Here is a 23,290-nt window from a genome sequence, read left to right as displayed (position 1 = left end):
GTAATACCTTTACAGGGTACAATTATTCCTTTCAAAATCCTAAGCAAGGCAATCCCTCCTCTTCCTTTGATGCATGACAGGTCTGTAACTTGCTAGGAGCATGTACTGATATCTCAGCAGTGTCCATGTTAAATGGTGGCAAATTCCTCAACTGTTCTTATAAACAAAGTGACTCTAGTACCTTTGAGACAACAGTTAATGTGTCCTGTCCCAATAATATTACTTATCAGCCCACTCCCATATGCGTCTCTCCACCATTCCTTTTCCTCGTAACAAATGCTAGCAAGCTGAATGATAAGTTGAATTGAACTAAGAATTGTTATCTTTCCCAGTGCTGGAATGTCATGGCCTTCAAGCTGGCTGTGATTATGCGTATCCCTACTCATGTTCCTATCCCAGTTTCCATTCCAGAGGACAAGTTACCGGTGGTACTATCCAGAAAGAAGAGAGATTTTTGGTATCACAACCGCTGTTGTGACAGCATTGGCTATATCTACAGCAGCTGCCACGGTAGCAGCAGTCTCGCTTGCTGCAACTATACCCACTGCGGAAGCTGTGAACACCCTTGCAGAAGGATTGGCGGCTGCCCTTCAAACACAAACTCAGATCAATGCACATCTGTAAGCAGGAATCCTGATAGTCAACCAGAGAGTGGATTTGGTTCAAGAACAAGTGGACATATTGGGGGCCCTATTGGAACTGGGATGTATAGCACCCTTCCCGGCATTTGTGTAACTCTCATAGCCTATACTAATATGAGTAACTTACAGAATGTCTCCCGACAGCTCTCCAAATACTTGCGGGGGAATTAGTCTGCAGAATTCCAAAACTACACTCAGCACCTGCTACTAGGCATAACAAGAATAAATAACACCAGAGTTGAGCTTGCAACCCTCCCAGAGATAATCAAAACATTGCAAGATGTGTTAACCTTTATGAAACAATGGGCTAGCGTAATTGGTCTGATGACAATCCTCATAGTGGGCTTGATTCTACTAGTAAGGAAACTGCAAATTTGGAGGCGACAGCAACCTAGGCAACAGCAAGCCATGGTACAGGTCTTGTTATCCATCGAGGCTGGAACATCCCCCCAAGTGTGGCTAAGTATGCTGGATCGGTAGTCAACGACGGGTAAGATTGGTGGGGGAAATATACCAACCTAAGACAGTATGCAGATCATTGATAACTGCCGTCTGATGACGGGTAAGGATATTCCCCGCCACTGACAACCTAAGACAGGCACAATCCCCACCATAATAGAAAAAAGGGGGAGATGTTGGAGGCAGGCCCCTGGCCAGGGCGGCCTCCGCCATTAAAAGACGGCACCTGGCTAGTTGCCAGGTTAGGATTTCCTCGTGAGACTAAGCGGAAAGCCCAAAGAGGAAGTAAACAGTATTGGTTGCTAGCGAAGTTGTTCATTTAGGTGCACAGACTGATTCGCTCCCTCCTGTACCCTGCTCGCTGATTGGTCATGTAAACGTATATAAGTGTGTAGACTTGCAGAAATAGAGAGAGAGAAGATACATCTGAACTGGGGCTTCTTGTCGTCGTTGTGGGTTGAGGGCAATACCCCTATAGGTAAACCAGTTTTTAATCCCCCTTTATCTTAGGAAAATTGAGTCCTTTAACAAAGATATCAAGATACATCCAGGAAGAATCAAAATAACCTTTCTCGCCCACACTGAGAATTTACAACCACTCTCCCATTTTTTTTCTTCCACCAGTGTTTCTTTGTATTTGCTTTTTTCCTGGTAGTATATAAATCTTATACTTGGGGTTCTTTTTGGTGAGGTTCTCTTTTTTGTTTGTTTTTATATATTTATTTTATTTCTCTTGTCATCTACTTTTGTCGGTCTTTTTGTTTGTCTGTTTTTGTTTGTATACTTCATAAATCTTTGGATTTGGCCTTCTCTTTTATTTTATCTTTCTTTCTTTTTTCCCGTTTCTCTCTCTCTCCCTTTTTTTTTTCCTTTTTTCTTTCTTTTGGATGGGGACTCTTGATTCCTCAGAAGCATTGCAGGGTGCCCCTAGCCTGCACCATGGTTGATACATTCAGCTACACATCTGTTCAGCCATCTCTCACCAAAATGAGTAGAAGGAGGAATGCCAAACAGAAGAAAAATTCAGAGACTGGGCCTTCTGCAACAGAGCTAATGGGTATGGACATAGACAATATGACAGAAAGGGAATTCAGGCTAACAATTATCCAGGCAATAGCTAGGTTGAAGAAAGCCATGGATGACAAAATGGATTGATTAGAGCAGAATTGAAAGCCACCAGGGATGATGTTCACAATGATCTCAATGAGTTCCAATCTAATCTAAATTCTCTAAAAGCTAGGGTAACTGAGACAGAAGATAAAATTAGTGATCTGGAGGACAAACAGATAGAGAAAAAGGATCAGGAGGAAGCCTGGAACAAAGAGCTTAGAAGTCATGAAAACAGAATTAGGGAAATAAATGCCATCATGAAACATTCCAACATCAGGATTATTGGAATACCTGAGGGGGAGGAGAAAGGGAGAAGAATAGAAGATATAATTGAAAAAATTCTCCATGAAAATTTCCCCAATCTCGCGAATGGAACCAGCATTTCTGTGCTAGAGGCAGAACGATTTCCCCCCAAGATCATAGAATCTAGAAAGACCTCAAGACACCTGCTAGTGAAAATGATGAATCAAAATTGTACACAGGAATTCTTGAAAGGAGGTAGGACAAAAAAATTCCTTACATACAGAGGAAAGTCCATCAGAATAACATCAGACCTGTCTACAGAAACCTGGCAAGCCAGAAAGGGCTGGAAAAATGTATTCAGGGCACTAAATGAGAAGAACATGCAGCCAAGAATACTTTACCCAGCAAGACTGACATTCAAAATGGATGGAGAGATAAAGAGCTTCCAAGACCGGAAAGGTTTAAAAGAGTATGTGACCACCAGGTCAACACTGCAGGAAATATTAAGGGGGTACTATAAAAGAGGAAAAATCCTAAGAATATCATTGAACAGAAATATATGGAGACAATCTATAGAAACAAAGACTTCACAGGTAACATGATGTCAATAAAAATGTATATCTCAATAATCACTCTCAATGTGAATGACCTAAATGTGCCCATAAAATGACACAGGGTTGCAGATTGGATAAAATGACAGGACTCATCCATACCTTGTCTACAAGAGAGCCATTTCGAACCCAAGAATACAACCAGACTGAAAGTAAAGGGATGGAGAAGCATCTTTCATGGCAATGGGCCTCAGAAGAAGGCTGGGGTAGTGATTCTCATATCAGATAAATTAGATTTTAAACTAAAGACTAGTCAGAGATACAGAAAGGCACTACATGATTCTTAAAGGGACTATCCACCAAGAAGAAATAACAATTGTAAATATTTATGCCCCCAATATGGGAGCAGCTAATTACATAAGAAAACTGTTAATCAAGATAAAGAGACCTATTGATATGAATACATTAATAATAAGAAATCTTAACTCGCCACTCTCAGTAATAGACACATCATCCAAGCAGAAAATCAATAAAGAAACAAGAGCATGAATGACATATTGGACCAGATGGACCTCATAGATATATACAGAGCATTCCACCCTAAAACAACAGAATATTCATTCTTCTCGAGTGCATATGGAACCTTCTCCAGAATAGACCACATACTGGGTCACAAATCAGGGCTCAACAGATACGAAAAGATTGAGATTATTCCCTGCATCTTCTCAAATCACAGTGCTTTGAACTGGAGCTCAACCACAAGGAAAAAGTTGGAAGGAACTCAAACACCTGGAAGCTAAAGACCACCTTGCTAAAGAATGCTTGAATCAGCCAGGAGATCAAAGAAGAAATTAAACAATTCATGGAAACCAATGAGAATGAAGACACTTCAGTTCAAAACCTATGGGATACAGCAAAGGTGGTCCTATGGGGGAAATATATAGCCATCCAAGGCTCCCTCAAAAAAATTGAAAAATCCAGAATACACCAACTTTCTTTACACCTTAAAGAACTGGAGAATCAACAACAAATTAAGCCAACTCCACACACAAGAAGGGAAATAATATTTATTAGAGCAGAAATCAATGAGATAGAAACTAGAGATACAGTAGAACGCATCGATGAAACTAGAAGCTGAATAGAATCAATAAGATCAATAAACCATTGGCCAAACTAATCCAAAAGAAAAGAGAGAAGGCCCAAATTAATAAAATTATGAATGAAAAGGGAGAGATCACAGCTAACACCAAGGAAATAGAAACAATAATCAGAAATTATTATCAACAGTTATATGCCAAGAGGTTAGCAACCTAGATGAAATTGATGCATTCCTGGAAAACTATAAGCTTCCAAAATACAACCAGGAAGAAACTGACAACCTGAATAGACTAATATCTAGTAACAAGATTGAAGCAGGGATCAAAAACCTCCCAAAGAAACAAGAGCCCAGGACCTGATGGATTCCTGGGGGAATTATCAAATTTTCAAAGAAGAAATAATACCTATTCTCCCGAAGCTCTTTCAAACAATTGAAGCAGAAGGAAAACTTCCAGACTCTTTTTATGAAGCCAGCATTACCCTGAACCCCAAACGAGGCCAAGACCCCACCAAAAAGGAGAATTTCAGACCAATATCCCTGATGAATATGATACAAAGATTCTCAACAAGATCCTAGCAAATAGGATCCAACAGCACATTAAAAAGATTATCCACCATGACCAGGTAGGATTCATCCCTGGGCTGCAAGGATGGTTCAACATTTGCAAATCAATCAATGTGATAGAACAAATCAATAAGAGAAGAGAGAAGAACCACATGGTCCTCTCAATTGATGCAGAAAAAGCATTTGACAAAATCTGGCATCCGTTCCTGACTAAAACGCTTCAAAGTAGAGGGATAGAACTTCATAAAATATATCTGAGAAAAACCCACAGCAAATATCATCCTCAATGGGAAAAAGCTCACAACCTTCCCATTGAGATCAGGAACACGACAAGGATGCCCACTCTCACCACTCTTGTTCAACATAGTATTAGAAGTCGTAGAAACAGCAATCAGAAAACAAAGAGAAATAAAAGATGCCCAAATTGGCAATGAAGCAGTCAAACTCTCTCTCTCTCTGCAGATGACATGATACTTTATATAGAAAACTCAAAAGACTCCACCCCCAAACTACTAGAACTCATACAGCAATTCAATAACGTGACAGGATACAAAATCAATATACAGAAATCAGTGGCTTTCTTATACACTAACAATGAAAACACAGAAAGGGAAATTAGAGAATCAATTCCATTTACTATAGCACCCAGAACCATAAGATACCTGGGAATAAACCTAACCAAAGAGGTAAAGGATCTGTACTTGAGGAAAGACAGAACACTCATGAAAGAAATCGAAGAAGACACAAAAAGATGGAAGACCATTCCATGCTCTTGGATCAGAAGAATAAACATTGTGACAATGTCTATACTGCCTAGAGCAATCTATACGTTTAATGCCATTCTGATCAAAATTCCACTGGTATTTTTCAAAGAGCTGGAGAAAACAATCCTAAAATTTGTAAGGAATCAGAAGAGACCCCGAATTGCTAAGGAAATGTTGAAAAAGAAAAACAAAACTGGTGCATCACGTTGTCTGATTTCAAGCTTTACTACAAAGCTGTGATCACCCAGACAGCATGGTACTGGCATAAAGACAGACACATAGACCAGTGGAACAGAGTAGAGAGCCCATTTATGGGCCCTCAACTCTATGTTCAAATAATCTTCAACAAAGTAGGAAAAAATATACAGTGGAAAAAAGACAGTCTCTTCAATAAATGGTGCTGAGAAAAATGGACAGCTATTTGTAGAAGAATGAAACTCGACCATTATCATATGCCATACACAAAATAAACTTGAAATGGATAAAAGACTTCAACGTGACACAGGAATCCTCCATAATCCTAGAGGAGAACATAGGCAGTAACCTCTTTGATATCAGCCACAGCAACTTCTTTCAAGATATGTCTCCAAAGGCAAAGGAAACAAAAGTGAAAATGACCTTTGGGGAATTCTTAAAGATAAAAAGCAACTGCACAGCAAAGGAAACACTCAACAAAACAAAGAAGCAACCCACGGAATAGGAGATGATAATTGTAACTGACAGTACAGACAAAAGGCTGATATCCAGGATCTATAAAGAACTTCTCAAACTCAACACACAAAAAACAGATAATCATGTCAAAAAATGGGCAGAAGTCATGAACAGACACTTCTCCAATGAAGACATACAAATGGCTATCAGACTCATGAAAAAATGTTCATCATCACTAGCCATCAGGGAGATTCAAATGAAAACTACATTAAGATACCACCTTACACCAGTTAGAATGGCCAAAATTAGCAAGACAGGAAACAACATGTGTTGGAGAGGATGTGGAGAATGGGGAACCATCTTACACTGTTGGTGGGAATGCAAGTTGGTGCTACCTCTTTGGAGAACAGTGTGGAGATTCCTCAAGAAATTAAAAATAGAGCTTCCCTATGACCCTGAAATTGCAAGGGTATTTACCCAAGATACAGATGAAGCGAGAAGAAGGGCCATCTGTACCCCAGTGTTCATAGCATCAATGGCCATGGTCGCCAAACTGTGGAAAGAACCAAGATGCCCTTCAATGGATGAATGGATAAGGAAGAGGTGGTCCATATACACTATGGAGTATTATGCCTCCATCAGAAAGGATGAATACCCAACTTTTGTATCAACATGGATAGGACTGGAAGAGATTATGATGAGTGAAATAAGTCAAGCAGAGAGAATCAATTATCATATGGTTTCACTTATTTGTGGAGCATAAGAAATAAGACAGAGGACATGGGGGGATGGAGAGGAGGAGGGAGTTGTGGAAAATTGTGGAGGTGGAGATGAATCTCAAGAGACTATGGACTCTGAAAAACAATCTGAGGGTTTTGAAGGGGAGGAGGGTGGGAGGTTGTGTGAGCCTGGTGGTGGGTATAATGGAGGGTACATATTGCATGGAGCACTAGTTGTGGTGCATAAACAGTGAATTCTCTTACACTGAAAAGAAATTAAATAAAGAAAAAAAGAAGAAGAAGAAGTAGGGTTGGCAGAGGTGGGCACAGTGGGGAGTCAGGGACAGGCATTGTGGTAGCCCCTGGAGCCTTCTCTGTCTGAACGCTGTCCTGGGGATGCCCAGGACTCCATGCTTGGAGGAGAGAAGACACTCCCTGCCTCCATGATATCGGAGGAAAGGGATTATGATGAAGGAATGACCATGGGACTTTATCACTTTTTTTTCAGATTACCAAATGGACATGCAAGGGGGCCACAAGCTGAGATGCTACTGGGCCAGTTGCTTGGGATTCCCAGAGCTTATGGAATCCACAAGCTTGTGCTCATTCCTGAGGCTCATCCCATCCCAATCTCACCAAGCTGCACTCTTGCTGATGTAGAGGCTCAAAGACATGGTGTGGAATGAGGTTAGAGTTTTTGAGATGGTGATTATTTTTGTCTTCGAGGATGGAAGGGGCCCCATCCCCATGTTGATGAGACACTAGATGTGGCAAGGTCCCAGGCTTGACCTTGGGCATGGGGGATTTCCTCACCTGAGTCCATCTCAAAGAGGGCTGACAGCTGAGGGCTATCTCCTGAGGCCTGGTGTATCACAGAATGCACCACCATCTGCAGAGCCCTATCCACCTCAATTGCTTGGGCACAGGACATGGATTAACTTCATCCACCACTAAGGTCTTAAAGCTACCCTACCTCAAGCACGCAGAGTTCCCTGACTCCATCTGATCTAACCTGGGCTTCACTGTCGGTTCCCGAGCGGCTTGTAGCGCATGCGCGGTGATGCTTCTGGGCTCCGCCGTGCCTGCTCATTGCCTCGCCGCCCCTGCCTCAAGCCACCGCTGCCTCAAGCCGTCGCTGCCCCAGGGTGGCAACAGTGCGGAGCTGCTCCAGCTGGGCCCCCCCCCCGGGGGGGGGGGGGGCGGGCGCCACACTACTTTTTCGGTGCCCGAAAGTAAACACGCCATTAAGATGGCGGCTGGATGCGAGCCAGTAGGCGGAACTTAGGATTTTGTATCTATGTGGCTGCGAGTGATTGGTTGTGCAACCTTGGTATATATAGACATGCACCGGCGGGGGAGAGGAGGATCCCAACAGCTACGCAGAAATAAAGCTTGCTTCGCTGAGGTCTCCTGGTCGTTCTTGCTGGCGAGAGCGACACTTCACTAATTGGAAATATATAGAGTGAATATCATGGGGGACTGAGAAGCAGGTTGTTCTGGGATCTCTGAATGCCAGGCATTGGAGTGAGCTCTAGCAAGGACAGAGGACAGAGAAAGGAAGAGGAACCTTAGACCTATGAAGTAACATAAAATCTGGGTATAGAAACACAGACATCTCCCCACCACACATTTCCTTGAATTGCCCTCCAACGGGGTGCAAGAGGCAGAGATCCAGCTGAGGACAAGATGTTGACATTTATGGAATGTCAACCTTATAGGATGTAGACCTTATAGATGTCAACCTTATAGAATAAGGTTATATTTTTGGAATAGTTTTACATTTAGAGAAAAACTGAGACAATCACACAGAGTTCCAATATATAGGTGCATACAGTTTCTCCTCATAGCATTTTACAGTAATTTGTTTCATCTGTTATAATTAGTGCACCAATATTGGAGCATTGTTATTAACCAAAATCCATAGTTTGATCTTGTCTTATCTCCAGCCATTATAACAAAACAGCGTGAGCTGGATGCCTTGAAACAACAGGAACTTATTTCTCATAGTCCTAAAGGCTGGAAGTCTGAGATCAGGGTGTCATGATAGTTGGGTCGCGATAAGATCTCTATTTGAAGTTGCAGACTGCCAACTACTTGTATTTTCACCTGGTGGATGGAGTGATCTGGCTGTCTGGTCCCTTTTCATGAAGGCAATAATCCCATTCATGAGGATTCTACCCTCATGACCTTATTATCTGCAAAGTCCCCACCTCCAAATCCCATGAGCATTGGAAAGGTACAAGTATTCAGTCCAGAAGAGATTTCCTTAGTTTTCACTCTATGTCCCTTTCTGTCCCAGAATTCTGGGACAGAAATTTCTGTCCCAGAAAATTACATTTTCTTGTCATGTCTCTCTAGGCTCCTCTCAGCTTTGAGAGCTTCTTGGACTGGTATATGGTGGAATATCCCTCATTGCAATTTGTCGAATGCTTTTCTCATACACAGACTGGGGCAGTGGTTTGGGGAGGAAGGTCACAGAGGAAAAGTGTTGTTTTCATCACATTATATCAGGGAGCATACTGTGGCCGTGGTTTATGACTATTGGTGAACTCGTGATGATGTGGCTGGACTGTATTTGTCAGGTGTTCCCTCTGTAGTTTAATTAGGTTATGAGCTGTGGGAACACAGAATGAGAAAAAGGAATTGATATTTTATACAGGGTGGTTTATGAAAGGTACTTTTTAATAAGGTGATGTTTAAACAGAAATTAAGAGAAGGAGAGAGTGTCATGCAGATCTTTAGGGGAAAGAAGCAGAGGAAAGACACAGTTTGACCCCATTGCCATAGAATCACTGTAGCTGAAACTGGAGAGCTGTAAGAGACAAAGAATGGTCCAGGAAGGAGTGTTGTTGGCCAGGACCAGGGAGCAGGCTTGGGGTAAGCAGTGTACAGATTCTGGGTGGAGCTCACTGGTTTGGAGAGGAGGCTTGCACTCACACCTGAGAGCTTCTCAGGAATTTTATAAGCCAGTTGATAGACACTGTTAGCTTGTCATTGGTCACATTGGGAGTGTTGACACCACGGAAGTCCACAAATATACAAATCAGGATTTTTTTCCTTTCCCTGAGTAGACTGCTTCACATTTACCATCAGGCCACTGCACACAGCATTCCAAAGGCAGAATTGAATATGGGATATAAAGTAAGAAAACCAAGGATGGCTCCAGACTTCTAGACTGCCAGCTCATGTACATGAGCAGTGGGGCTGGGAAGAAAGAAGGTGACAGAAGAGCTAGTGTTCCCATCACAAGGAGGAGGGTGTTTTGTCCTTGGGACTAAGGGGTAGGACATGAAGGTAAAGAGGAAAGAGAATCATTTCTCTTCTTCAAACCAGGAGGAGATTCATTTTATTTAAGACCCAGTGAAGAACCTCACAAAGCCTAGAATGTCTGGGGGTTGGCAGAAATAACTCCCAAGAACATGGATGTGAGCATGCAGTCCATGGCCACAGTCCCCAGATGATGAATGAGAGACACCTGGTATGTGTAGGTGGGACTCTTTTCTCATATTCAGGCAGATACCCATGCATCAGTCCCCAGAGCAAGTTCCCATGGCCCCTCTGAGGACTTGGTATTAAGACCAAGTTCTGAGGTCATCAGGGATTGTGAGAAGGAGCAGAAGAGACTGTGGGCAGGTGAGTCTCTGGAAGAAGCAAGGTATTTGGGGCAGAGTTGGGAAGCTTCTCAATGTTCCTTGTCCTTGGCTGCACCCCTCAAGGACTGAAGGAGCAGAAACTGAGGGTGACATGTAGTAGTAGAGAAAGGGAGGAGCTGTGGGACCCATGTTCACAGTTGATTATGGGCACAACATTCAAGAAATGTTCCCAACGTGTTTCTTATGTCCTTGGTGCTATTTTCCTCCTGGGACACCTGTTGTGAAAGGACAGGCAGCCCCTGCTAGAGGACTCTGCCACTTAAGCCTCCCTCCCTTAGGGCTTGATCCCCTCTCTATCCCCTCCAGTATCTCCCACAAAGGATCAGATTGAAAAAAGTCTTCAGAGCAGCCCTATGGTACATGTCAGGATTCTTCTAAACACAGACGTCTTGTGCCCAAAGGAGCCTCAGTTCTCCGTTATCTAGTGATGCTCTCCAAGTGATCCTCCCACCCAGCTGCCTGTCGTTCACCTTCTCTGCCCACTTCCTTCCCAGAATCCCTAGGACTCTGTCCACACTCTTTGACAGCCATTGACCCTGCCCATATTTTATAGGCTAAATGCCCCCTCCCCCAACACCTCAGGGAGCCTGGACCCCTGAGACTCCGGAGGGTATCAAGGGAGGTGTGTCACATGCTCTTTACTGCAGGTGGGAGCTGATCCTGTGTGACCTGTGGGCTTCCCCTCTTCCTGACGTGGCTCTTTCTGGAACTAACTGTGCCTGCTCTCCCTGACCCATAACTTACAATCGGGTGCTTGCTTCCTGTGGACATAGATAGCAGAGACAGTGATGAGCAGCAACAGCTTCGGGCCCAGGGTGAGAGCCATCAGGAATGGAGTAAATGGCCTTGACTCTGGAAAAGAAGGGATAGGAGGCACCATCAGAGCGGGGCACCCTGGAGTCCATTCCCTGGGTCCTCCACTTACACTATCTGAAGCGACTCAGTCTTATCAACACTCTGAAGCTCATGAATTCTTCCCCTGCTCAAGGCAGAATTCGGGGTTAGACATTCATCACCTCACTCACCCCTTTCTTACTGCCAAGTGTCCTTCTTGAGGGAAGAGGTGGGGAGAACGAGCACTCCACAACAGGTAAGTTTGGTTTACTGACTTGGTCATCACACCCAGTGGGGCAGGTCACACAGCCTCTTTCTGATGAGCCAACAGGCTCCTAGTTTACAGAGGATGGAGAGATGAAGTGGCTCAGACCCAGGGAACCCCCTCACTGCTGGCCTGCAGGATGACTCTGAGACCTTTTCTTTGGACCAGGAAAAAGCCAAACTCTCTGGGCCATAGGGACAAATGTCTGCCCGGCCTCAAAGAGTGAGAACAGACGTCACGGTCATTGAGGGGCAAGGCTGTTCTGCTTTGCTCCATGCACATGGATGACTCCCATGTATAGAGGTGAGGAGGGAGTCCGCAGGATGACCTGACCTCAGGAGACCTGCTGGCTGGACAATATCCTGGGGAATCAAGGAAATGGAGTCTAATGCTCAGGAGAGTTTCAAACACCATCAGGCCACCTGAACCCCATTGCCACTTTCAGCCGACATCTGTCTCTTGGACATAGACTGTTGATCTGGAAGGACGGCTTCCGATTTTTTAACTTTATACAATGACCCATTTTGTTTTTATATTTGAATTTTAAAAATCCACATATTTTGGGGAATATATAGAGTAATCTTAAAAGAAGGAGTAGGTCCTCAGCATATTTGCCCTAGCATGTTAGAGGATGTCAGGTCTCTGCTTTGGGGCTGCTTGACTTTTTCTGAGTTGAAAGAAATTGGCCATGTTTGTACCTGTTTCTAGAGGGGAGCTAGCAGTAGAAGGCTTGAGGAAGTGAGGGTACAGACGGTAAACCATTCCTCTCCATTTAAAACAACTCACAAAGAGCAGGCAGCTTGCTTGCTCTCTGTCTGAGGCTGAGTCTTGCCGTCCTGAATTGTGTCAACATCTCTCTTTGCCAGTCCTACTTCCTTCGCTCTCTCATGCAGGTGAATCGGGCAGCAAACCACAGTGAGCTTTCTCTCTTCTCTTATCATCTGAGAGTCTCCCTCCTGGGTCACCTGATGTGTGGAGTTTATCTGGTTGGGGTCTGGAAAGCCAACTCTAATGGGCCCATTTGGACTGGGGTCTCTTTCTGCAAGCTGGTCATGAGGCCCCCAGCCCTGTGGGAGTTAGAGCAGGGTAGGTGTTGGCTTGCCCTGCCCTTGTCACTGCTGAAACCTCACCGTGGTGACCTGGGCTGGTGTAAGCAGAGGAGGGGAGTATTCTGGCATTCTGATGATGTGATAATTACAAGAACTACGGGTTGGGTGGCTCTTGCTGGGCATTAACCTTCGGAGAAAGACAGTGCAAAGTGAAGACTGATCACATGTGAAAGGTTATGTGTGAATGTCAGGGGACTTCGCAACAGTGCAGACTCTTACCTCCTAGAGCTGGAGGGCAGAAAAAGCTGAGAACACAGTTGCGTCCAACATAAACATAAGAGTATCAGTGCTACAGAGAGCTGTATTCTCAGCTACACTGCACCTACTGTGCTGGAGTAGGGCCCTGATATGGAAATTTGGGAGATGGATACTGAGATGTGGGATAGGGTCAATGGGGCTGAACATTTCAAAGCCCTCTGGGCACTTTGTAATGGGCTGCTGAGTACAAGACAGAGGCTTAACTACTCATCTCCAAATATAGCCTCTCAACCCAAAGGAAAAACAACAAAAGGACAGTAGATTCTATGGAAAACTGGCTCTTGGTAGTCCTTGAAGAGCAATGCCCACACTGCAGAATCTCTGGAGACAAAAGAGAAAAATCTCCACGTCCAAATGCACATCCCCTTATGCCTTTCCCCTCCCACCTCCACCACACACAGGAAAGGGCAGGAGATGGTGCGGACTCACCTCTCCCACCTCTCCTGGCTCAGTACAAGCCTGCCCCCTGGAACTCATGTGAGGTCCACCCATGGAGGGCTCTGAAAAGTGGAAGAGGAAGGCAACTGGGCTAGTTGCTTCCATTCTGGAGGAGGAACCTATACCAGGTATCCTGGATCCACACTCCCAATGTCCCAAGCCCAGAGGAGGCCCAGCTGTGGTATTCGAACAAAGAAAAGTCTAGACTTGATAATGTTTTTCCCATTCCAAAAAAAAAAAAAAGAAAAGAAAAAAATGAGGAGGAGCAAAATAAGCACAAAGCAAGAGAAGGAAATTAAAAAAAGAGAGAAAAGGCAAAGAAATTAACAATGAACAATAGAGAATATCACTGAAATGAATGTGGGTTCTTTGAGAAGACTGATAAACTTGAAAAACTTCCATCAGTTGTGATAATGAAAAAAAAATGAGGATTGACACATTTCCAATATCAGAGATGAAATGGGATGCCCAACAGACACCACAAGGATTACTAGGTAATATTATGAGAAGCTCTATGTGCAGAAATCGGACAACTCAGAGAAAAAGACTGAATTTTTCAAAAGCTCAACCTACCACAAGCATCCAATATGAAATGAAGAATTTGAGTAGCCCTAGCTATTCAGATTCTATTCAGAGCAACAAAAGAATCATGGAGACCCAGATGTTTCATAGGAAATATCTTTGAAGCATTTACAGGTTGAATTAAAACCAAGTTAGGTCCACAAAATAAAGTTAATAGAAGCAGCTTTGGAAAAATTGGAATATATACTCCATTTTAGATGATACTAGGAATTATTGCTAATTTTACTAAGAGTGTAATAGTATTGGTTTTATAGAAGGAACCATGTCACTAGTCACATGACCACACAAGCATGGACTCCATTGGAGCTGGATGTGGATCCATGACTAAGTCATTAGTGGACACAATTAAACAACTTCTGCATACCTCTAGTTTTAAGGGAAATCGTTTCTTTTCCCCTTCCTATCTCTAGTCTCCTGGGCAGCAGTGACATGAACCCTCAGAGGCCCAGTGTTGACCCAGGCAAGAGGACAATGTCATTGGGCATGTTAGAAGGAACATGGACCTTTGAAAGATCTTCTGGAACAAAGACTCCTGGAAAACTGGCTTGATGTTACACGAGAGAGAAATAAGGATTGTTTTAGTTGTAGAAAGGGGCCTCTGTAGTTTTTGGGACAATGCTCCCCTGCCATATTTAATCCCCCCCCCTTTTTTAACAGGTTGCTGGTCCATCTTCACGGACTCAGGTTTCCCTGGAATAGCTTAGCTCCTCAGCCGGCCTAAGGGCAGGAAATATTCGCCATCTGTCCCTCATTGCTCCCTGAGTCCCTTCTGTAAAATTCTAAGTCAGAGGGTTGGTTAAGCAGGAAAGGAGACCAAAAATGAATTGGAATTGGCATAAAGTGAATGTGCTTTGAGCGATCATGACTATTGCTAGTCTGCTGTCACAAATAAAGGGAGAGAAGAGACCCCAGGTGTGAAAACACACAGTCACCCAGGAGCCTGGTCAAGATACAAAACTCCAGGTCTTCAGGGTCCCTTCTCGAATTTCAGAGTGGCAAGTGCAGACATTTTCCATGGTGATGATGGAAAAGCATAGAAGCAATAGAGACCATGCTAGGTGGGAAATAACAGCGGGAAGGGGGTGTCTGGACAGGCATGGTGACTTAATTGTGGTCAGGTGAGGAAAGAGGGAGCAAGAATCCTTGCGCAGGATCACTGAGGCCTCACCCTGGGTATTATGGGTTTCCTGGTCCTTCTGGTGGGCAGAGGCCACGAGGGTATGGTTTCTGGTGACCGCGGGCTGCCCGTCATGCTGCACCAGGCAGGTGAACACCACGTCTTCCCTGTGGGCAGATGAGTTCACCAGGAGCCAGCTTGTCCAGTTAAAGGTCCCATCCTTGTTCTCTACGAGGTTCGAGGCCCTTGAGGCCATTTCTGTTCGGGACACGTTGCCATTCTCTAACCAGGTCAGCTGGAGGCGCTGGGGGTAGAACTTCTTCACTTGGCAAGTGACCTTCACCTGGTCCCCTAACAGGGTCTTCTGGGAAACCTCCAAGGTGGGCGGAACTGAAACAGCACAGGGCAGAAGCTCTCACATCATGGAACAGATGGACCATGGGGGAGGGGCTCGAGAAATTAGGTCCCCCCACACAGCAAGGGAGTCACCCAGAACAGAACTAGGCATGCAGCTGGTGCACAAACACTGAGTTTTTGCATGTGAATGAGATCCCTAAGCACAGTCCCCAGCACACAGTAGGTGTGCAAGAATTGATGGCTCCACATAGGCTAAGAATGAATGAAATCAAGAGACTCAGCCCCACACATACATTTGGAACAGAATAACTGTAGCAAAACAAATGACCTCACCAAGCACACAGTGGCATGTAGTACAGCAGGTGCTCAATATTTGGAATTGCTATGGTAAAGTAAGGGAAACTACCAAGCGCAGTGCTTGGTACATGGTAGGTGTTCACCCCGTAGCGGCCATGGAAACAGTAGGAGGTGACGGCACATCTAGGTGCAGGTGACCTGGAGGGTCTGCCAGGAGTCAGACTCCAGGGAACAGAGGGCCTGGGGCAGGGAGTGGGGGAGGGACAGGCTCAGACACCTGGGGGCCGGACCTGGGCTGGGGCTGGCGGGGAGTGACATCTACCTCTGAGGACCTCAGACATGTTGGCAGTCCCACGAAGAGGAGGGCCCCCCTGCAGGGTCACGTGGGTCACCTCGCAGATGACCTGGGAGCGAACATCCCCCGGGGCCAGCACCAGCCTGGTTGTGCTGGAGATGCTGTAGGACGTTCTGTTTCCCTCTGGGTCCACGCTGGTCTGGGAGGCTGCCAGCTCATTCCCGTTTCTGAACCATCTCAGGGTGATGTTTCTGGGGGAGAAGCCGCGGGACTTGCAGGTGAAGTTCACTGTCTGCTCTGGCGAGGCCCTGGCCGTGGGGCCAGACACCACGGGGGGAGAGGGTTTGGCTACAAGAGGAACATTTGTGAACAGTGAGCATGACTGTTGTCCTCAGCGCTCAGGAACCTGTAGGGCGCTGTGGAGAACCTGCCACCCTTCTGAGAGTGTGCGGAGGGTGGTGTCCTCTCCTCCTTGCACAGAGGAGGCCCTGACGTTCCAGAGCTGAACTCTGACTCAGGGATAGGGCCCAGATGAAGTTCTAGGCTTGAGTTCAAATCCCCCCCTCACTTCTCTGCCAGGTGACTTCCCACCAATCTGGGCACAGGAAAGACGTTTCTGATGGGTCTGACTGTTGGCATCAACCGTTCCTAGCTGCCTCTCTGCAAACGTCACTGAGGTCAGAGAAGATATGCAACAGACGGTACAGTGAACAGGGACCCCTAAAGAGGCCAGAACTGGGCTGGCCAGCTGACCACAATGGGGCTGTGGCACGGCGAGGCTCTTCTTCTGTGACGTGGGACAAGAGGCACTTCTCCTTACCGGGATTGCAGGAAGGGGCAAGTAAGGGAATGCAACTAGTTCTGCTTGAAATTTATCACTGGAAATGCAGATGGAAAAGAGCAGATGAATCAGAAAGTGGCTGACAGTAACCTCAGTCTCATTATAGTGCTAAAATCCCCCTCTGAATATTCATCTGCAGCCCTAATATATAGAGCCTACTTGCCCCTGTTCGGCATCATGGCTTTGGAAATTATTCCCTGTGATCCTTTACCTGTAAAATAAAGACAACGTTGTGAGGAAACTCCCCCAGGGTGGTCTCTGTCTCTCTCTCACCTAGGAGCCAAGCTCCTTTGGTCCAGTTACAAAGGGACTGCTCTTTACCGGGGGGGACTTCCTGTGGCCTCCAGCTGTTTCATCCACAACAGAATAAATGTCCCACCTTCTCCAGCCCGAAAGTGACAGCCACCCTCCTTTTCCATCTGACATTCTCACTGAAAACGGTTATGGGGAGGGCTCCCTCCAGGTGTCCAGACATGTTGACTTGACAACAACAGAGGGAAGATGTCGGGTCCCGACAGCTGAGTTCTAGAATGTGAACTCTCGCTCACGGAGCCGAACACCCTCCAAGATGTGCCTCAGTCATCCTTAGTGGGCAGAGCCAGGAATGGAGTGCCCAGTGTTGCTGGGATTGCGAGTCCCTTCTGCTCTGTCCAGGCCGGTGTCCCAGGCTGCTCAGTGAAGGAGCAACACCACACAACAGTGGAAAGACTCTGGATCCTGTTACTCGTGAGAAGCCATGTCCTCCAGGAACAGGCTCGACACTTCACCAGAGGTTTGCATACCTGTCTCATCTGGGGGTTCAAAGCTAGCCCACCTCTTCCCATGTTTTCTTAATGTTTACTGCTGACAAAGAGAACCATACAAGATTTACAAGAGTTTCAAGGAGAGGGTGGGCACTTTCACCCACTTTGGCCGGTGCGGAGAGTGTGCAGAGAGCAGGGCTGTGAGTCAGGCTGTGGCTCACTTCCCTGCTCAGGCCGGGTCTTCTGAGCCTCGGTGTCATCTGTAAATGGGCTGAGGTGGTCCCTCCAGCTTCATCCATTCTCAACCAGGGCAACCCTGTGTGGGCAGCTTGGGGAAGAGGAAGGAGAGCTCTCCCAGGAGGAACAGATCTGCCCAGTGCTGGAGCCACCTACTAGTTCTGGTGCCCAGGCAAGGAATGTACAACTGGAAACTCCTGTAGCACCTGCACAATCAGGATAAAACCACCCGCATGACTATGTCCAGGAGCTGAGGGGAGACTCAGTGCTCTTATGGAAGTCAGTCCCTGAATTACATGATGCTTTTTGGACAGACCCACCACAAGTGGCAGCCTCTGGCATCTTCTCCATCCTGGGCTCTCAGCATAAACAGTGAGTTTATACCCCTTCTCACTGTGATTCTTCTACGTTGAAAGAGAGACATGTCCCACCTCCCTGCCCTGGGTGCATTCGTCCACAGGAAGGGAAGGGAACATGAGCTTCATGAGAAAGGAGCCCTTCCCTGTTTTGTTCCCTGTTTCCCCTGCAGGCAGACGAGAGCCTGCACACAGCAGTAACACAGTAAGTGTTGAGTTAGAGAAGAGTCAGCCACATGGCAGGGACACTCTCTGGAGGCAGGAGTAAGACTGGGTCATGTGATGGGCCAAATCACTCAGAGTGTAAGTCCCTCATCCCTGGAACCAGAGAGCTGGTCAGGATTGAAAAAGGCAAGAATTATGGATCCACAGACTGGGGTTCTAGACTTTCCCACCATTTATCAGGGGCGTTGAGCAAGCATCAGGACCTCTCCAGGCCTCTCCTTCCCTGAATCATGGCAGCGGCTGAATTCAGGGACATCCACCACAACGCCTGATTCTTAGCTGTTGGTCAGACAATGGAGGGCATTCTTATTGACTTGTTGTCACAACCAAGGGACAAGAAGGCCCAGGCCGCACTCACCACTCACAGTGACCTGGGTGCCTGGTCCAGACTTAAACTCCACATCATCAGGGGTCCCTTTCAGGAACTTCACACAGTAGTAGGTTCCGGTGTCTGCTGGGGAGATGTTACTGATGCGGATGGAAAAGTCCATGTTGTTTCTCCTTGTGACGTCTGAAGCATTTGTTACTCGGAGGAAATGGCCTCCTTTGAAACTGAAGATTAACTCCCGGCCTGGCCCTGTCCCCCTGAACCACTGAACAGGCCCTGTGGGGATCAGGGAGGTCAGGGTGCAGCGCAGAGTGGCTGTCTGTCCGGCTGCAACAGACACTGACTTGTCAGGCTGGATCACCTGCAGCCCCGCCTCACCGGCCACACCTGGAGGGAAAACAGAGCAGTCGTCTCCTCATCCTGCTGTGGTCCTGCACTTCTCCTCATGTGTTTATGCACAACAGCTCCATGACTGAGTGCACACCGGGAGCAACCCTTCCCCCGAGCCTGTAACTGGAGACCCCATCACAATGGAGAAAACAAAGACACAGAGAGGCTCAGTGATGTGGCATAGAGCAGGTTTGACTTTGCAGGTGGATTTCCTGCCTTGGTGACTAGCTCATCTCTGGAGACATCGAGAAACAGTAACCCTTTTCTTCTTACGTGAAGAGTCCTCAAAACCAGGCAGGGACAGAAATCATAGAAGCAGGCTGCTGGTGCATCACACACACACCCAGTGTTCTTTTCCATTTCTTAGCTACTCCTCAGGGAGGAAATTTGTGGTTCATCGTTGCAGAGTGTGAGCTGGTAAAACCCATGCACTTAGCGGTACTTGCAACCAAACATGCCTCCTAAGGAGGGCACGAGCTATTACAGGCACGTCCTGTGCGTGCCAAGAACATCATGTACTTTGATTTCTAGGTCTGGAGAAGACTGGGGTCAGGAAGCTGAACTGCTAGGAGGAAAATGGAAAGAAACAGGAATGCACCATGGAGGGAGACGTGGAGGGAAAATGGGAGGGGAGAGGGAAGAGGATCAGGTGGTCTTGAGGAGCCAAGGAAAGGTGAAATACCTACCATTTGTGTATCTATATTCCTCCTATTTCTATTTTTGCCCACACCTTGCCTCTCAGCTATGCTATGCATGTCCAAACACCGTTCGAACTTTTTCTTAGCTAGAAGTAAACCTCTCACAGCTAACATGTCCTAAACTGAACTCAGTTCCCCACATATCCTTGCACATCTCAGCGGAGGCACCTTTATTTTCCTGGATGCTTATGGTCCTGACCCTTGGGTGCCTTTTTTTCCCCACCTCAATTCCTATGCTAGTGGCTAAAGACTCCCCTACTGCAGGCACCCGCAGGCTGACCTCTTCCTCTTCCTCTCCTGGCTGCTGTCTTGCTGCAAACCAGTTTACCTTGTTTACATGGAAGCTCTAAGCTCTTGAGGGCTCTAGCTGCTTCTCTCTCTGTCCTGTGGTCCTCCATTCTCAACCAAATGCTAGAATGAAACTCGCGTCAGATCATGTCACTTCTGTCTTCAAAACCTTGCAATAGCTACCATTTCATTCAGAATAAAAGCCTGAATCCAAGGGGTGTTTGTTAGAGAGGAGACTGGAGTTGGGAGAAATTGGAAGGGGAGATGAACCATGAGAGGCTATGGACTCTGAAAAACAATCTGAGGGGTTTGAAGTGGCAAGGTGGTGGGAGGTTGGGGTACCGGGTGGTGGGTATTATGGAGGGCACGGATGGCATGGAGCACTGGGTATGGTGAAAAAATAATGAATACTGTTTTTTTGAAAATAAATAAATAAATTTATTTAAAAAAAAAAAAAAGCCTGAATCTTTGAACAGAGCAGAGGATTCTGCTCTCATGCGTTCCCAATGCTGTTCAAGGAGGCTCTCCCCCCAGAAAATCACATGGCTCACTCCATCGCCTTCTTACTATCTTTGCTCCACGCTACCTGTTTAAATATATCCCACCCTGGCAGTTCTCCCATTGTCGTATCCAGCCGCACTGTCATGTTTTTTCTGTAATGTTCATCACTCTCTGTACCTCTGTTATTTACTGATTTATTGCGTCTATTGTTTCCTGTCCTTTCCTCCACTATGATACAACTTCTAAAAGGTCAACTATTTTGTGTCTTTTATTCATCAACATGCCCTATGTTAATATAACTGTTCTTGTCGCCTAGTAGGTATATAGTTAATATTTGTATAATGTGTGAAATGCCCAATGAGACCCCTTTTGGAGACCATGAAGTCTATTTTCAGTGGAGAGTTTCTCAGGACATTATATCAGAAGCCGAGTTTTCCACATAGATGACGTGGAGGAAACAAACATTTGCATATATCCAGAACTCAGAATACAGAAGCACTTGAGGGAAGCAAACCACAAATATTCCTTACCACACCACCCCCTTCCCCACACTGATTGGAAGATCTGCAGAAATCTCATGGGATCGACCTAGGGTCATAGGGTTTGAAAAGAGCAATGGTTAGACCTGTGAGATCTAGAATCAGACTGCCTAGGTTCCAATCCTACCTTCCCACTTATACTCAGTGGCTTTGGCCCTTTCTGTGCCTTCTTTTCTTATCTGCAAGGTAGGGGTGACAAGAATGTCTACCTTGGATACAAAGATTACATGACATAATGGACATAGACATTTCCAGGTGTGTGTGTGGCACATGGTTAGTGCTCAGGAATTTGGAAAGTTATCACTCATGAGGATTTCCTGAGGCATGGAGGCATCAGTGGACACCAGATAATTGGGACTGGGATATGAAAGTGGATATAATTGCAGATGCAGATCACACAGGCAAGAATCCCTGAATTTTTGACCCTTCTTTCCTCACCCACTTGAATCCAGCATGGAGGCATTTCCAAGGTAGCAATGCACAAGGTTCTACTCATTTTACCAAAAGAGAGGTTCGTTTTTAATTTAAGAGCTTGGTGAGGGGTGAGAGGTATGTTTAGAGAATTAAAGAAGTGGGTGAGTAGCTCAGAGAAAAAGATCCAAACATCGTTCTAATGTGCATTTCACATAGACTGGCTGCATTATGAGGAGAAAAAGCAAAGTGTTTTCCAAAATCCCATGTGTGTGTGCACATGCATGTGTGTACCCCTCCCCTATGCCCATTCCTATGCATGCACGCACGTGCACACACACACAGAGGTAAGTGCATTCCCTGTATATGTACAGTGTGGCCCAGCATGCTAGTATAGAGATTTTTTTGAGCATTAAGTGAAATTATAGTACATGTTAAAATTCAGTAATAATTTGGCTCCTAGGAAACATGCAGCACGTCATTAACAAGAGTTTGTGAGTGGAATTCTGAAGTCCTCTGCGTGTGATACGTGATGGCTCTTCTACTGTTTGCCTCTCTGTGTTTCTGATGTTTCTGCACTTGGCCTCCACTGAGGATCTAGGCAGCATAACCTGGCTAACAAGATGAACTGTGGAGCTGAGTGGGCTGGACATGAACCTGAGCTGCTCCAGGGACTTAAGTAGGTGACTCTGGTCTGGTTACTCTCTCTGCCTCCCTATCTGCAATCAGGAGTACAGTCATAGCTATCAGGCACGGATGTTGTGAGGATTAGATCAATGAACATACACAAAGCTGTCATTGTTACCCATTGAAGCACTGATTCTTTGGATGCCGGTGGTAACCAGCTACAAGTGATGGATCCCCAGAGGAAATGCTCGGATTCCTGATTTCAAGCTCAGATGAGACTCAGTCCTTGGCTTTTTGTGGAGGGTGTGGGTAGCACACCTGTGTTTACATGGAGGCCCTAAATGCCCAGGGACAGGGAGTGGTTGAGGAGGCAGGGAAAGGGGAGTCTCCCTCAAGGCAACACTCACCTGTGAGTCCCAACAGCAGAGCCAGCAGGAGATGAGAAAAAGGGCAGGGTCTGGAGGCAGGGGCCCACATGGTGGAGGCCTGAGGATCCCGCTCTCTGCAAATGTGTGTGCTGGGGTGATGGGGCCTCTGTTCTGTGGGGAGGAACAGCCCGCCCCTCTGGTGCTGGAAGAGGAAGGAAGCATCTATAATGCAGTCACACAGCTGTGAGGCAGCAATTTGCTTCTGGATTGTGAAACAGACGTCAGGCAGAGAGGCCTCACATGGTGTTAGGGATCTCTTCTTCCATTTTGGGTTGTGTGTGTGTTTTCTTTATTTGAATTTATTTATTTATTTATTTATTTATTTATTTATTTATTTTCAGCATAACAGTATTCATTCTTCTTATGTTTTGGGGGGTTTTTTTGGTGTGTTTTTTTTTTTAATTCTTATCATGTTATGTTAGTTACCATACAGTACATCATTAGTTTTTGATGTAATGTTCCATGATTCATCGTTTGTGTATACCACCCAGTGCCCCATGCAATCTGTGCCCTCCTTAATACCCATCACTGGGCTCACTCTTCCCCTCACTCCCCTTCCCTCTAAAACCCTCTGTTTATTTCCCGGCGTCTATAGTCTCTCATTGTTAGTTTCCTGCTCTGATTCCCCCCACCTTTATTTTTCCCTTCCTTCTTCTTTTTTCTTAAATTTTA

General features: G+C 45.8%; 1 protein-coding gene across 6 annotated transcripts in view; it reads right to left on the bottom strand.

Moving 5' to 3' along the window:
* Positions 1-22,892, bottom strand: part of LOC309871509 (signal-regulatory protein beta-1-like) — a 68,387-nt gene extending 45,495 nt beyond the window's left edge. For 2 of the 6 annotated variants that reach the window (XM_082744599.1, XM_082744601.1), the window contains exons 1-4: positions 22,598-22,892; positions 18,767-19,123; positions 16,034-16,354; positions 15,109-15,447 (exon numbers count right to left, since the gene is read on the bottom strand). In XM_082744599.1, the coding sequence (XP_082600725.1) occupies positions 15,109-15,447; positions 16,034-16,354; positions 18,767-19,123; positions 22,598-22,667 (1,087 nt within the window). In that variant the 5' untranslated portion in view covers positions 22,668-22,892. Of the gene's footprint in view, positions 1-8,612; positions 9,416-10,126; positions 10,670-11,198; positions 11,307-14,020; positions 15,448-16,033; positions 16,355-18,766; positions 19,124-22,597 lie in introns of those variants that run through there. The other 4 variants (XM_082744598.1, XM_082744600.1, XM_082744602.1 and 1 more) reach the window with 4 other exon arrangements.
* Positions 22,893-23,290: the final 398 nt, after the last annotated feature.

Source organism: Mustela nivalis (assembly GCF_964662115.1).
Source record: "Mustela nivalis genome assembly, chromosome: 8".
In the NCBI taxonomy this organism is placed as follows: Eukaryota; Metazoa; Chordata; class Mammalia; order Carnivora; family Mustelidae; genus Mustela; species Mustela nivalis.
This window is presented reverse-complemented; position numbering and strand designations above follow the sequence as displayed.